The sequence below is a fragment of the Onychomys torridus genome, chromosome 4 (genome assembly GCF_903995425.1).
Source record: "Onychomys torridus chromosome 4, mOncTor1.1, whole genome shotgun sequence".
Classification (NCBI taxonomy): Eukaryota; Metazoa; Chordata; class Mammalia; order Rodentia; family Cricetidae; genus Onychomys; species Onychomys torridus.
The window spans coordinates 53,805,835-53,823,205 of NC_050446.1; the positions used below are offsets into that span (position 1 = coordinate 53,805,835).

General features: G+C 46.2%; 1 protein-coding gene across 1 annotated transcript in view; it reads right to left on the minus strand.

The window, feature by feature from the left end:
• The window catches only part of Ttn (titin), a 269,525-nt gene that overhangs the window by 32,382 nt on the left and 219,772 nt on the right, over nt 1-17,371 (minus strand). The window contains 1 exon segment of the mRNA XM_036184883.1: nt 227-17,332. Coding sequence (XP_036040776.1) covers nt 227-17,332 — 17,106 coding nt within the window.

A 17,371-nucleotide genomic window follows, 5' to 3' on the forward strand; every position in this document is an offset into this window, starting at 1 on the left:
CATATAGTTTTTTTATGTATCCTAAAAATGCATGTAGCTAGATTTGATTATCCTTCAATCCAACAAATCTTGTGTTGACTTTTTAGCTATGTTAATTATTAGAGATTCAGTTTGTGCTATGGCATAAATAGTTTGGGGATGAACTGAAAGCCTAAGATGAAGTATAACTAATCAGAGTGATTCACACTGTTTTAGCAGAATATGTATATATTTTGTTAATGCGTACCTGTTATTTTGACTCCTTCCTTCGTTTCAGCTGGCACACCGACACCAAACTCATTTTCTCCAGAAACCCTGAAGTAGTAAATGGCGCCTTCTTGTAAGTTGGTTACTTTGTAGGAGAGGCGGTTGCAGTTGTTGGTGACCGATACCCACGCCTTCTTGCTAGCCTCCCGCTTTTCTATGTGGTAATTCTTCACTGGCGCTCCACCGTCATTTTCAGGCACATCCCAGGACAGCATAGCCGTCTCCTTGGTTACTTCACGCACGGTAATATTGGATGGAGGACCTGGGGAATCTAACACTTTGACAATGAAGGTCATTGAGGCAGCACTCAAAACATTCTGAATGGTTAGTGTGTATTTCCCGGAGTCGTTTCTGTTGGCATTTTCAATAGTAAGGGATGTGCGGGACTCTGTGGAATCAATGTATGCTCTAGTGCGGAGGTCAGTGTCGGGCTTACTCCAGGAAACGTTGGGGATTGGTCTTCCTCTGAAAGGAACAGTCATGGTAAATGAAGAGCCAGCCTTGACAACCAAAGTCTTCCTCATTTCACTGTCAACGTCAAATACAGGTTCTTCTTCTCTTTCTTTTGCTACCTGGGGGTCGGAGCTGTCACTGGGGTCACTGGCACCAACCTTATTGACAGACCTCACTCTGAAAACATATTCGGCTCCCGTCGTCAGCCCACTCATGGTGTATTCTGTGCCTCGGAAGCTCTGAATGGCAGCTTTCCAGTCAGTTTCGTCAGACCTTTTGTATTCTACTGTATATCCGGTTATTGGAGCCCCACCATCAAACAAAGGTTTAACCCAACCGATGGTGATGGTTGTCTTGCCCGAGTCTACAATTTTGGGTTTGGATGGAGGAGAAGGCAGGAACACTGGGTCTTCTGCTCGAACTAAGGGAGTTGTTTCACTTGGGAGACTTAGGCCGGCAGCGTTTTCTGCAAAAACCCGATACTCGTATTCGCTTCCTTCCCGGAGCCCCGTTGACTTTACTCTCAGATCATAAACAGGTTTTTTATTCACGCGTGCCCACCGTAGGCTGTTTTTCTCACGCCTTTCAATTATGTATCCAGAGATGTCACTGCCTCCGTCGGTCTCAGGTCTTGACCAGCAAAGGGTCATGGAGTCCTTGGTCACAGACGTGACTTCCAAAGACGTGGGTGGACTAGGAACAGTGAATGGATCGAGTGCCTTCACAGCCACGCTCTCTAGGGGCTCACCGACACCGTATTTATTAACACCAGTTACTCTAAAGATATATTCGTTGCCTTTGAGTAGCTTGGTCACCTTACAAGATGTTGTCCTTAACTCTGCTTCGCATATGGTCCATGCGAGGCGGCTTGTTTCACGCTTTTCTACAATGTAATAATCAATATCTGCACCACCGTCTTCTTGGGGACGTCCCCAGGAAAGAGAGCACTTCTCCGCTGTGAGGCCGGTTATTTCCAGTGGTCCTGCTGGCGGGCCAGGCTTATCAAGTACTTTACAGTTAACTGCCATAGTCCGAGTTCCTGCCACATTCTTCAGGGTCAGTACATACTGTCCAGTGTCCCGTCTCACACAGTCTTTAACGGTTAATGTGGTATTATAGTCTGTTGAGACAATTTCTGTTTTTGCCCTTTCTTCGATTTCTACCCCATCTTTGGCCCAGGAAATTACTGGCAGAGGTCGTCCTGCAATGTCTGCATTGATCTTCAGGACTTCTCCAGCTCTGATGACAATGACATCTCGGAATTTGACATCCATCATAATTCTTGGTGCCTCAACGTCATCTTTAACTGTAATGGGTCCAGTGGATTCAGATGGTTCACTAACTGAGTCAGCAGCGTTTCTTGCAAAAACCCGGAATTCATAACGCTGGTCTTCAGTCAGCTCAGTTACCTCAAAGTATGTTTCCTGTACATTAGTGAAATTGCACTTTAGCCATCTGCCGTCAGGCAGTTCTCTGCGTTCAACGATATATCCAGTGATCTTAGCTCCGCCATCATAATGTGGTTTAGACCACTTCAGTGACACTGATTTTCTTGTGATATTGGTGACTTCAGGCTGTCCAGGAGGGTCACAAGGATCTCTTGCAGGGACTGGTTCACATGCTTTACTGCATTTACCAATTCCAGCAATATTCTCAGCGTACACACGGTACTCATACATCAGCCCCTCATCAAGACCAGAGACCTTCATCTGAGTATCTGCAATGAGGACTTTGTTTGCCTTTGACCAGAGAATGCTGCTTCTTTCTTTGTATTCAAGGTGGTAGCCAAGTACTTGGCTTCCTCCATCATTAACTGGCACCTGCCAGCTTACAATCATGGTAGATTTTGTGGCATGCACAACTTTAGGAGTACCAGGAGGCCCTGGGGGGCTGAATGGATACTCAGCAACAACAGCTGAGGATTCGCTGTAGGAACTCTTTCCATACCGATTCTCTGCACAGACACGGAACTGATACTCACTTCCTGTTGTCAAGCGGACTATTTTAATGGATGTTCTTGCTACTGCTTGTGAAACTACCTGCCATGTTGTAGAAGTGGTTTCCCTCTTCTCAACAATATAGTTGCTAATTTGGCAGCCACCATCATATTCTGGAGGATTCCAAGAAATGGACACATTGTCACAACTAACTTCATCAATGCGTATGGGTCCTGGAGGTCCTGGCCTGTCAAGGACAATGACAGTTATAGGAACTGTTATGGACCCAGCAGCATTTGAAACACACAATTCGTAAGTTCCAACATCTTCTCTTGAAGCTTCATTAATAGATAGCGTTGTTACAGTCTTTGAGGAAGATACGTTGACTCTCGTTGTCTCCCTAAGAACCTGACCATCTTTTTTCCAGGTTATAGTAGCTTGAGGTCTTCCTTTGAACGGTATATCAATTTTGAGTTGGTCCTTAGCCTTAACGTTGAAAGTATTGAAAGGAAGCTCAACCGAAGGCTTTATTTCGATATCTTTCGCAATGACTGGCACTCCTAGTGGTCTTGGGTCACTTCTTCCTTTTTCGTTAACTGCAGCTACCCTGAAGATGTACTCTTCTCCTGCACTTAGGCCAGATATAGTCGCCTCCAGTGTCTTCACCTGTGTGCACATGCTCCACTTTTCACTGCCTTTTGTCTGCATTTCGACGACGTAACCTGTGATTTTGCTGCCGCCGTCGCTTTCTGGTTTCTCCCACTTGAGTGTAGCTGTGTTACGGGTCACATCTACAAGGGTCACCCTTCCAGGGGGGAGTGGGGGTTCAGACACTTTAACCGGCTCTGTCGTTTCTGCTGGTAAGCCGATCCCGTATTCATTGGAAGCCAGAACTCGGAAGTAATAAGAACAGCCTTCCTGCAGATTTTCAATTTTGAAAGTGTTCTTAGTGCAGTTGTTTGTAATGGTAGCATACGCTTTTCTTGTGGTTTCTCGTTTCTCCACAATATAATTTGTAATCTTCGCTCCTCCATCAATCAGTGGTGGTTCCCAGGACAGCGTCACCGAGTCCTTCTTCACTTCCCTCACAGTCAGATTCACAGGTGCACTTGGCGAGTCAAGAACTCTGACGTTGACAAAAGCCGTTTTGGACCCACTGTTGTTTTCCAGGGTGAGGTTGTACCTCCCACTGTCAAATCTGGTCACGTTGTCAATCACCAGCATTGTATATGAACTAGTCACCTCGATCTGGGCCCTCTCTGTGAGAATGCCTTCAGCCTTTTCCCATTTGACCTCAGGTTCCGGTCGGCCCTTGATAGTGACAAATAAGCGCAAAGTGGCGCTGGCGCGGAGAGTGACCACCTTCCTGAGGTCCGCATCGAGTTCTATTTCTGGGGGTTCTGCCCTCTCCTGAACAACAACAGAGCCGGGGAGAGTTGCAGGCTCACCTACACCTTCGGTATTGAAAGCACAGATGCGGAAGTTGTACTCGGTGTTCTCTTTGAGTTTGGTCACTGTGAACTGCTTCCCTTGTAATCCTGATGGTGGAGTACACGTTGTCCATTCATCAGCAGCTGCCTCCTTGAGCTCAATAACATAGCCTCTGACAGGTGCGCCGCCATCATAAATTGGCTTATTCCAGGCTAAGGAGACGGAAGATCTGGAAGTGTCTGTCACTTTGGGGTTACTTGGTGGACCTGGTGGATACAAGGCATCACATGCCCGGTAGAAAACAGATGGCTCACTAGGTTCCCCAATGCCAGCTGCATTCTCAGCAGCAACCCTGAATTCGTAGGAATGGCCTTCTGTGAGGCCAGTTACCCTGAACCGAAGATCTGTTAATGTTTTCTTGTTACATTTGGTCCATCTTATTCCTTCCTTATCTCGCTTTTCAAGGATGTACCCCTCAATTTCAGCACCTCCATCATCCACTGGACGGGTCCACGTTAGTACCATGGAGTCTTTGGTGATTGCTGAGGCCTCAGGTGTTGAAGGAGGGCCTGGAAGCTTATAAGGATTACAGGCTATCACAGGCTCAGATTCCAGGGGCTCTCCAATACCATATTTATTCACTGCCATAACCCGGAAAATGTACTCATTCCCAGGAAGTAATTTAGTGACTTTGTAGTTAAGGGCCTGTACCTCAGTTGAAACCTGGGTCCAGGAGAGTCTGCTTGTTTCTCTCTTTTCAATGATGTAATGTGAAATACTAGCACCACCATCCTGCAAAGGTGGGTTCCATGCCAGGTAACACTTTTCGGCTGTGACTCCAGTGACTTTAAGAGGTCCTTCAGGAGGCCCTGGCCTATCCAGCACCTTTACAGTGATAGGTATGGTCTTGGTGCCACCAACGTTGCTGAGTTTCAAGGTATACTGCCCTCCATCAGTACGGATGCAGTCTTTGACAACAAGAGTTGTTTTCTGGAGGGTAGATTTAATTTCCATCCGAGCAGCTGTTTCTTCAAGTTCGTTTCCATCTTTTGACCACACAATATCAGGTATAGGTTTACCGCGGATGTCAGCTTCGAGAACAAAGGTCTCTCCTGCATGAACAATGATGACATCTCTGTATTTCGGATCCAGTGATGCATTGGGCGCATCAATTTCATCCCTTGCAGTGATGGCGCCACTGCTCTCAGATGGCTCACTGAAGTTGCCAGCTGCATTTCTTGCAATTACTCTGAATTCATATCTTTGGTCTTCTACAAGCCCAGTCACTGCAAATTCTGTTTCTACAACATTGGTGAAGCTGGCTTTCATCCATCGGCCATCAGGTAGGTCTTTCTTTTCTACGATATAACCAGTGATCTTGCTGCCGCCATCATAAGCAGGCTTCTTCCATTTCAGTGTGACACTATTTCTTGTGATAACAATGGCTTCAGGACGGCCGGGTGGATCACATGGGTCACGTGCAACATAGCACTCTGACACTTTGCTGGGTTTGCCAGTGCCCACAATGTTCTCAGCAGAAACCCTGAACTCATATTCAAGTCCTTCATCAAGCCCAGTTGTTTTGAATTTGGTATCTTGGATGGGGATCTTATTCAACTTGACCCACAGAATGCTATTCTTTTCCTTCTGTTCAAGATGGTAGCCAATAACTTTGCTACCCCCGTCATTAACTGGCTCATGCCATTGCACAAGCATTTGATCTTTCGAGACAGATGTCACGAAAGGGGTTCCGGGAGGCCCAGGTTCTTTAAATGGATATTGTACAACGACTGGTTTAGAGTCCAAGGGAGCACTTTTCCCATACCTGTTCTCAGCAAAAACCCTAAACTGGTATTCAGTACCCGTTTTCAGTTTACCTATTTTAATGGTTGTTCTGGCAACTGTTGCTGATACCATCTGCCAGTTGGTGGTGGTAGTGTCTCGCTTCTCCACAATGTAGTTGCTTATCTGGCATCCACCAGTATAGGCCGGCGGTTCCCAGGATATGACCACAAAGTCTGCACTAACTTCATCAAACTTGACTGGCCCCACTGGAGGGCCAGGCTTTTCCAGAACAATAATGCTGAGGTTTTCTGTTGCTGTGCCTGCGCTGTTCGTTGCTGTGACACTGTATTTGCCAAAGTCATCTTTGCTGCTTTCTTTCACATGTAGAATAGTTGAAGTAGCTGTTTCTTCAACATTTACTCTTGTGGTCTGTTTAAGAGGCTCACCATCTTTGACCCAAGAAATTTTCGGTCTTGGTCGGCCTATGACTGGAATTTCTATTTTCAGATCCTCTCCTGCCTGGACACTGTATGTATTAAATGGCAGCTTAAAACTAGGCTGTATAGTCAAGTCCTTGGCTATGACAGGAACGCCGAGCACTCTTGGATCACTTTTTCCCTTCTCATTGTAAGCTTTGACACGGAACTGATATTCTTGTCCAGAGCTCAGACCTGTAACAACTGCACTACAGACTTTGGATTCAGCCACTACACTCCATTTTTCTGTTCCTTTGGGCTGCATTTCAACTACATACCCCAGGATTCTGCTGCCACCATCATGTTCAGGTTTCTCCCACATAAGTGATGCGCTGGTTTGGGACACGTCCGTGAGTGTTACCTTTCCTGGTGGGGAAGGAGGTTCAGAAGCTTTCACGGCATCAGAGGTTTCTGCAGGAACACCAACTCCAAATTCATTCTCCGCCATGACTCTAAAGTAATAGATGGCTCCTTCAGTCAGATTCTCAACTTTAAAGCTTGTTTTGCTGCATTTGCTACTCACATTAGCATAGGCTTTTCGGGTTGACTCACGCTTGTCAATTACATAGTTCTTGACCTTCGCCCCACCATCAATGAGAGGTGGTTCCCATACCAGAAGGACAGAGTCTTTTCTCACTTCCTTGACAGTTAAATTCTGTGGGGGTCCTGGGGTGTCAAGTACTTTCACAGTTACAAAAGCAGACTTTGATCCGCTGCTGTTCTCCAACTTGAGGATGTATTTTCCCGCGTCGTTTCTGTCACAGTTATCTATTGAGAGTTGGGTGAAGTTCGTTCCTTTCTCTATTTGGACCTTATCTGTGAATTCGCCTTCCTCTTTAGACCACGTGATCTCAGGTGCTGGACGGCCTTTGAATGGAATGTGGATTCTGGCAGATCCACCGGCTCTTACGACAATTCCTTTTCTTAACTCAGAGTCAAGGTCAAGTTCCGGAGCTTCAAGTTTATCTTCCGGTTTCACAGTACCAGGAACAGAGGCGGCCTCGCCTAAACCAACTTTGTTGAGGGCACAAACTCGTATTTTATATTCTTGGTGTTCAGTGAGCTTGGAAATTTCAAATCGAGTGACTCTCAGCCCAGTCTGTGGGGTAACTATTTGCCATTCTTCTTCATCTGCTTTACAGATTTCTACGATGTAGCCCAGGATCTCACTGCCACCATCATAGATGGGTTTGCTCCAGGCAAGTGTGATTGAATTTTTAGTGGTGTCTACAATGTGTGCATTGGTGGGTGGGCCAGGTTTGAATACAGGATCACAAGCCTTATAGTAAATGGTAGCTGGACTCGGTTCTCCAACTCCAGCAGCGTTTTCTGCAGAGACTCTGAATTCATATTCATGATCTTCTGTTAATCCTGTTACCCTGAGCCGCAAATCTGTAATGCGGCGTTTGTTGCATTTTATCCACCGAATGCCACTCCGGTCTCTTTTCTCCACAATGTAACCAATAATCTCACTTCCGCCATCACTGTCTGGCCGATTCCAGCAGACTGTCATAGAGTCCTTGGCAATGTTTGTGACTTCCAAGCTCTTTGGTGGTCCAGGAAGCACAAATGGATTTTTCATGAGTACTGGTGCAGATTCCAAAGGCTCGCCAACACCGTACTTGTTGACAGCCATTATTCTGAAAATATATTCATTCCCCTCCAAGAGCTTAGTAACTTTCAGAGAGTTAGTCACAACTTCTGAAGCAACCACAGTCCATGCGAGTCGACTTGTTTCTCGCTTCTCAACGACATAGTGAGAAATGTCACTGCCGCCATCTTGAAGTGGTAGAGACCATGCCAGAGTGCATTTTTCACATGTGACCCCAGTAACCTGAACTGGCCCTTCGGGAGGTCCTGGCCTGTCTAACACTTTCACATTTACTGGGAATGACTTAGAACCAGCAACATTAGAGGCTCTCAAAATATACTGTCCACCGTCAATTCGAATGGCATCTTTTACAATGAGTAAAGCTTTGAAATCTGTGTTCTTTATTTCACATCTAGCAGATTCTTCAATTTCCTTATCTCCTCTTAACCACTCAATAGTGGGTAGGGGCTTCCCATGGACATCAGCCTCAAGTCTGAATGTTTCTCCGGCATTTACCACGATCGTGTCTCTGAATTTTGGATCCATGGAAATCCGTGGGAGCTCCACCTCATCCTTGGCAGTTATTGGCCCAGTGCTATCAGAGGGCTTACTTATTGCACCAGCTGCATTCTTTGCAATGACTCTGAATTCATATCTTTGATCTTCAGTAAGACCTGACACAGTGAATTGAGTTTCAATGACATTTGTAAAACTGGCTTTCATCCAGCGACCCTCAGGTAGATCACGTTTCTCTACGATGTAACCTGTAATCATACTTCCACCATCATACACAGGTTTGGTCCACTGTAATGTGATTTCATTTCTCTTAACTATTACTGCTTCTGGGGTTCCTGGTGGATCACAGGGGTCTCGGGCTACATAGCATTCTGAATTCTTGCTTGCCTTGCCTACACCAACAATATTTTCAGCATAGACTCTAAATTCATACTCAATGCCTTCTTCAAGGTTCAGTGCTTTAAACTGGGTGTCATGAATGATAGTTTTGTTGACTTTTGTCCACAAAATACTATTCCTTTCTTTTCTCTCAAGGTGGTAACCTATGACTGGGCTTCCACCATTATTGATGGGTTCATGCCATTGTACCACCATAGAATCTTTGGAGATGGCTGTGACAAATGGTGTTCCTGGAGGGCCTGGTTCTTTGTAGGGATATTGAGCTACAATTGGTTCGGACTCTAAAGCAAAGCTTTGTCCGTACCGGTTTTCGGCAAATATTCTGAATTGGTATTCTGTACCAGTTTTCAGCTTGGTCACTTTGAGTGTCGTCCTGGCAACAGTAGCAGAGACGACATCCCATACTGTGGTGGTTGTATCTCTTTTCTGAACAATGTAATTGGTTATTTGGCAACCCCCTGTGTATAAGGGAGGGTTCCAGGATAATGTAATACTCTCAGCACTGACTTCATCAAATTTAACGGGCCCTTTTGGAGGATCAGGTTTATCTAGAGTTATAATTTCAATGGCTGCTGTTTTCTGACCAACAACATTGGCAACTGTGATTCCATATTGTCCACCATCATCCTTATGAGTTTCTTTAATACTGAGTGTGGTAAGGTCAAGGGAGTCGGTCACATTGATTCTTGTGGTCTGCTTCAGTGGCATCCCGTCTTTAGTCCAGGAAATGGTTGGTTTAGGACGTCCAGAAACTGGTACCTCTACTTTCAAATCTTGCCCAACCTGTACACTATAACTGCTGAATGCCGGTCTTACGTCTGGCTCGATGACCAGATCTTTGGCAACTATTGGAACTGCAAGGGATCTCGGGTCACTTCTTCCTTTTTCATTTACAGCAACAACTCTAAAAAGATATTCTTCTCCCTGAGTTAGGTTGGTGATAACCGCTTCAAGGGACTTCACCCTAGCACACTCTGACCACTTATCGGTGTTTTTAGCTTGCATTTCTACAATATACTGAATGATTTTACTGCCACCATCATGTTCAGGCTTTGTCCAACTCAGAGAGACACTGTTTCTGGTGACATCATCCACGATGATTTTCCCTGGAGGTTGTGGGACTTCTGCAACCTTGATTGGATCTGCAGTGCGGGCAGGAAGGCCAATACCATATTCGTTCTCAGCAGTGACTCGGAAGTAGTAACTGCAACCTTCTTGGAGCTGTTCAATTTTCCAAGAATTCTTATGGCAATTTGTTACAACGGCAGCATATGATTTTCTTGTGGCTTCGCGTTTCTCAACAATGTAATTTTTAATTTTTGATCCTCCATCCAACAAAGGAGGTTCCCATGTAATCGATACCGAGTCTTTGGTGATTTCTGTGACTTTCAGGTTGACGGGTGGGCTGGGGGTGTCCAGGACCCTCACAGTCACAAAGGCAGATTTCGTTCCACTGCTGTTTTCTAATGTGAGCGTGTATTTCCCACTATCGTACCGATTGACATTGTCAAGAACAAGAGAGGTGAAACTGCTCGTGATGTCAATTATAGCTGCATCCCGGATGTCGCCGTCTACCTTCCCCCACTTCACTTCCGGTGTAGGACGACCTTTTATAGGAACAAACAACCTTAAGGAGCCGCCTGCCCTTATATTAATAACCTTCCTTAGTTCAAGGTCAAGATCTATATCCGGTGCTTCAAGCTTTTCTTCAACCATTACAGGTCCCGGGACGTCAGCATGCTCCCCAACTCCAGCTTTATTCATGGCACAGATCCGGAAGTTGTATTCATGCTTTTCCAACAGCTTCTCTACTTCTAGGTTGGTTTTATTGATTCCAGTTGGTGGTGTACACATTGTCCATTCACCAACACTCACGTCACATTTTTCAACAATGTATCCTTGGATTTCACAGCCACCATCATATATAGGTTTGCTCCAAGAAAGGAAAACTGAAGATCTGGTAACATCCGTGACTTTGGGGTTGTTTGGAGGGCCTGGCTTATAAATGGGGTCACAAGCCTTTTGGTAAGCTGAAGGGGGGCTTGGTTCACTAAGTCCAGCGGCATTTTCGGCTGAGACTCTGAACTCATAATTGTGATTTTCTATGAGCCCAGTCACTCTCAAGCGCAGCTCTCCAATCAGACGCTTGTGGCACCTTGTCCATCTTATGCCTTCTTTGTCCCGTTTCTCTAGCACGTATCCTAGAATTTCACTGCCACCATCAGATGCTGGCCTTTCCCACACAACAATCATTGAGTCTTTGGTCACAGCTGTAACTTCTGGAGCTTTGGGTGCATCTGGGACTACAAATGGATTCTTGGCAATTAATGGCTCAGACTCGAGAGGTTCACCAACACCGTATTTGTTCACAGCCATGATACGGAAAATATATTCATTGCCTTCAAGAAGCTTTGTGACTTTGCAGCTGAGAGTTTGCACATTGGCATCAACCAGAGTCCAGACCAGGCGGCTGGTTTCTCGCCTTTCCACGATGTAATTTGTGATATCACTACCACCATCCTGAAGTGGGGGTTTCCAAGCTAGTGTACATTTTTCTGCTGTGACCCCTGATATAGCAACGGGTCCCTCAGGTGGTCCTGGTCTATCAAGAACTTTGACATTGACAGTAACCGATCTTTCTCCTGCTACATTTTTGGCCTTCAGGATGTAATTGCCACTGTCAACACGTATTGCGTCTTTGACACTGAGGCTGGTGGCAAAGTCAGTGCTCTTTATTTCTAACCGAGCTGTGCTTGAAAGTTCCTGGTCACCTTTGACCCACTGAGTGGTTGGTATTGGTTTGCCAAATATATCTGCATCAACCTTGAATGACTCACCAGCATGAACCACAACTGTGTCTTTGTATTTGGGGTCCATGCTTATTCTTGGTGGCTCGACCTCATCTCTTGCTGTTATTGCCCCAGTACTTTCTGAGGGCTCACTGAATACTCCTGCAGCATTTCGAGCTATCACCCGGAATTCATATCTGTGATCTTCGATTAGGCCAGTTACCTCAAACTGGGTGTCAATGATGTTTGTAAAACTGGCTTTCATCCAGCGGCCATCAGGTAATTCTTTCTTCTCAACAACATAACCAGTGATCTTGCTTCCACCATCATAGGTGGGTTTCTTCCACTGAAGAGTCACAGAATTCCTTGTGACAATGATTGCCTCTGGCCTTCCTGGTGGATCACATGGGTCACGAGCTACATAGCATTCTGATGGTTTACTTGGCTTGCCAATGCCTACAATGTTCTCTGCAGACACTCTGAATTCATATTCAATGCCTTCTTCGAGGCCAGTTGTCTTGAACTTGGTTTGGGGAATAGGTGTTTTATTCAGCTTGACCCAGAGGATGCTGTTTCTTTCCTTGCGCTCTAAATGGTAGCCAATGACTCTGCTCCCACCATCACTGACTGGCTCATGCCATTGCACCTCCATGCTGTCTTTGGAGGCCAGCGTGACGAATGGTGTGCCAGGTGGACCTGGCACTTTGAATGGGTACTGGGCGATAACAGGCTCTGAATTGAGATAGGTGCTCTTCCCATATCTGTTTTCAGCAGCAATTCTGAACTGATATTCGCACCCAGTCTTTAGTCTGCAGGCCTTTATGGTGGTTCTCGCAACGGTCGCCGACACCATTTGCCAGGTGGTTGTGGACGTGTCCCGCTTCTCTACAATGTAGTTATTGATAGAACTTCCTCCATCGTACTTGGGAGGCTCCCAGGAAAGAGTGACACTGTCAGCTGTCACTTCATCCATTTTAACTGGTCCGGTTGGAGGCCCTGGTTTGTCCAGAACAATGACATTAAGGGTTTCTGTAGCTTCACCTGCTGAGTTAGTCAGCTTAACTGTGTAATGGCCAACGTCTTCTCGTGAGGCTTCCTTTATTGTCAGCAGGGAGTTGTTCTCTGTGCTCTCTGCATTTACTCTAGTGGTTTGCTTCAGCGGCACATCATCTTTATGCCACGTGACAGCTGGTGCTGGGCGTCCAATGAATGGTACATCGATTTTCAGGTCTTCACCTGCCAACACCGTGAAAGTATTGAAGAGGAGTTTGAAGGCTGGTGGAATAACAAGGTCTTTAGCGATTACTGGAACGCTCAGTTGTCTGGGGTCACTGATGCCCTTTTCATTCTGAGCTGAAACACGGAAAGAGTATTCTTCACCCTGAATCAGTCCTGTGATGGTAGCTTCCGTGACTTTCACTGTGGCACATGTGGCCCATTTGTCACTGCCTTTGCTCTGCATCTCTACAATGTAGCCAAGAATTCGGCTGCCTCCGTCATGCTCTGGCTTCTCCCAAGAGAGAGACACACTGTTTCTTGTGACGTCCACCAAAGTTATCTTCCCTGGAGGAAGAGGTCGTTCGGATGCTTTCACAGACTCTGCCGTTTCAGCAGGCAGCCCGATGCCGTATTCATTTTCAGCCAGAACCCGGAAATAGTAACTGCAGCCTTCTTGAAGCTGGTCTACTTTCCAGGAAGTCTTATGGCAATTGGTTGCCACAGTTGAATATGCCTTTCTTGTGGATTCTCGCTTTTCAACAATATAGTTCTTTATTTTTGAGCCTCCGTCGAGGAGAGGAGGCTCCCATGTCAACGTGACAGATGTCTTTGTGACCTCCTTTATCTTTAGGTTCTGCGGAGGGCCTGGTGTGTCTAACACTCTGACATTGACAAACGCAGACTTGCTACCTGAGCTGTTTTCCACAGTTAGTATGTACTTGCCACTGTCGAATCTGTTAACATTTCCAACAATAAGCAGGGTGTAAGAGCTTGTGGATTCAATGCTGGCTTTATCCAAAGACTCTCCATGCTCTCGGGCCCACTTGACCTCGGGTGCTGGTCTCCCTTTGATGGGGACAAAGAGTCTCAGGGTGCAACAGGCTCTTATAGTGACAACTTTGCGTAAGTCAGCATCGAGCTCGATCTCTGGGGGAAGCATTCTTTCTTCTGCCTTTGGTGTCCCAGGAACAAGGGCAGGCTCGCCAAGGCCTTCGGAATTCATGGCATAGATGCGGATTTTATATTCCTGATTCTCTATGAGGTTGGTGATGGTATAGGAAGTTGCCTTGAGCCCAGCTGGGGGAGTGACAACCTGCCATTCATCTTCTTCAGGCAGGGCAATCTCCACCATATACCCAGTGATTTCTGAACCGCCATCGTAGACAGGTTTATTCCATGCAATTGAAATGGAGGACCTGCTTGTATCTAGGACCCGTGGGTTACCTGGTGGGCCAGGTTTGAACACAGTGTCACAAGCTTTATAAAACGGGCTGGTAGCACTTGGTGCACTCATTCCAGCTGCGTTTTCTGCCATAATTCTGAATTCATATTCATGTCCTTCTGTCAGTCCAGACACTTTATATCTTAAGTCAGTGAGGGTCTTTTTATTGCATTTCACCCAGCGCTGGCCGGCTTTATCACGCCGTTCCACAATGTAATTGATGATTTCACTCCCACCATCAGAGTCGGGATGGTTCCAGCAGACAACCATGGAGTCTTTGGTGATAGTTGTAACTTCAGGGTTCTTGGGTGGATCAGGTGGTCCATAAGGATCCACTGCAAGCACAGGCTCTGATTCTAGTGGCTCTCCAACTCCATATTTATTTACAGCCATGACACGGAATATGTATTCATTGCCTTTCAGGAGCTTAGTGACTTTCAGCTTTGTGACTTGGACTTCTGTGGCAACGTTCGTCCATGCCAACCTGCTGGTTTCACGTTTCTGTACTATGTAATGATCAATTTTGGCACCTCCGTCATCCAGTGGAGGCAACCATGACAGTACGCACTTTTCTGATGTCACATCAGACACGGCTAAAGGTCCTTCAGGTGGTCCTGGTCTATCAAGAACTCTGACATTGAAAATGTGTTTGGCAAAGCCACCGGGATTAGTTGCTGTCAGGATGTAAGCCCCACTGTCCGTTCTGGATGAATCCTTGTTTATCAGGTGAGTGGAGAAGTCTGCAATTTTAATTTCCAACTTTCCCGTGCCTTCAAGCTCCTTTGCGTCTTTGGTCCATTCCATTGTTGGAGGCGGGCGACCTGAAACGTCGGCTTCTAGCTTGAATGCTTCCCCAGCCTTTAACGTGATAGTATCCTTAAATTTAACATCCACCATTATTCTTGGCGCTTCAAGGTCGTCCCTGCATGTGATGGCGTCCGATGGCTCCGATGGTGGACTGATGGCCCCAGCAGCATTTTTGGCAATCACACGGAACTCGTATGCAGCATCTTCAGTTAGGCCACTGACTGTAAATTCGTTTTCTAAAATGTTGCTGAAGTTGGCCTTCAGCCATCGTCCATTAGGAAGGTCCCTCTTTTCGACCACATAACTAGTAATTTTAAATCCTCCAGTGTACTCAGGCTTGGCCCACTTCAGCGTCACGGTGTGTCTAGTAATGTTTAGAGGCACGGGTTTCCCAGGTGGGTCAATGGGATCCAAAGCAAACATAGGCTCAGATGGCTTGCTTGGTTTGCTCTTGCCTGCCATGTTTTCTGCAATGACTCGGAATTCATAAGCAATGCCATCTGTAAGTCCAGTTGATTTGAAAATGTTGCCTGGTACTAACGCTTTGCTCACGGTCTGCCAGAGAATGCCATTTCGTTCTTTCCTTTCAATGTGATATCCTAAAATGGGGCTTCCACCATCAGAAAGGGGTTCATGCCAGCTAATTGTCATCGAGTCTTTGGTGACTGCAGTAACCTGAGGGGTGCCAGGAGGCCCAGGCACTTTAAATGGATAGTTAGCAACTACGGATGCAGATGTGATGCCGGGTCCGACGCCGTATCTATTTTGTGCTCTTACACGGAACTGATACTCGACTCCTGTAGTCAGGCGAGTGGCTTTATAGGTAGTACGGATAACAGTTGTTGCTAACTCTACCCACGTAGTACTGTCTGTCTGTCTCATTTCTACTACGTAGTTGCTTATTGGTACACCTCCATCATTTTCCGGTGGCTCCCAGGAGAAGGTTACAAAGTCAGATGAAACTTCATCAAATTTTATTGGTCCTGTAGGTGGTCCTGGGATATCATGGACTTGAATGGTTATGACATCACCAACCTCTCCTACAGTGTTCTTTGCTGTTAATGGGTAGGGCCCACTATCGCTTCTAACACACTCATTGATATTTAAGATGGTTGAAGTTGCTGTATTTTCAACATTAACTCTCTGTGTCTGTTTAAGAATTTGGTCTCCTTTTTTCCATGTAACTGTGGGCTTGGGTCGCCCAAGTACTGGAATTTCAACTTTGATGTTGTCACCAGCTCTGGCGATGACCAGCTTCTGATAGATGCCACGGAGATCCAACTCTGGAAGCATCGTCTGCTCCTTGACGATGACGGGCCTGCTTTCTCTAGGGGCACTTCTGCCTGCACTGTTCACTGCCATCACTTGGAAGGTATATTCCTCTCCTTCAGTTAGGTTCCTCACCACACATTCTAACCCTTTCACAGTCGAGATGTGGGTCCACTGGTCAGACCCTTTCCTCTGGGCTTCAATCACATAGCCAGTGATCTTGCTGCCACCATCATGCCTGGGTTTGGGCCATGCCAGGCTGACTGTGCTCTTGGTTATGTCCATAATGTTAAGGCTGTCTGGGGGTAATGGTGCTTCAGAGGCTCTTACAGGCTCTGTAGTTTCTGTTGGTTCACCGATTCCATATTCATTTTCCGCCATCACTCTGAAGAAGTATTCGCAGCCCTCCGTCAAGCCGGTTACTTTGTATGTGCATTTGTGGCACTTAGTGGTGACTGTGGAGTATGATTTCCTTGTTGCTTCGCGTTTCTCCACAATATAGTTGGTTATCCGTGAGCCCCCATCTATCAGAGGTAGGTCCCAGTGTAGGGTGACACTGTCCTTTGTGATGTCTGTAGGCCTTAGGTTAAGGACAGGACCTGGTGTGTCCAGGACTCTGACACTGACAAAGCCACTTTTCTTCCCAGCTGGGTTTTCAATGGTCATCACAAATTTACCAGTGTCATATCTGTTACACTCTGGGATAATGAGAAGGGTAAATGACTCTGTGTTTTCGATGTTGGCTCGGTGCTTCAGGTTGATGTTGTCTTTGGTCCATGTCACTTCCGGGGCAGGACGGCCTTTAATTGGCACAAAAATCCGAATACTGAGTCCTGCCCTAACCACAAGTGTTCTTCGCAGCTCAGCATCTAGCTCAAAATCAGGAGCCATTTCCTTCTCTACAATTTCAACATTTGGAATCACTGCTGGTTCCCCGACACCTGCATCATTGATGGCACTGATCCTAAAGTTGTATTTCTCTTTAGTTTGAAGATCAGGAACAACAAACTGAGTGATTCTGAGGGCTGTTCCTGTTGTATCTTTTATCCAGGCGTCCTCTCCTACTTTTTGATGCTCCACCACGTAGCCAGTGATTTCCAGCCCACCGTCATAATGAGGCTTGCCCCATGCTAAAGAAGCTGATTTCTTCGTAGTGTCAGTGACATGCGCATTGGAAGGTGGTCCTGGAGGATCTGAACAAAAGAAACAAAGATAGAATCGTAGAGTGAGAG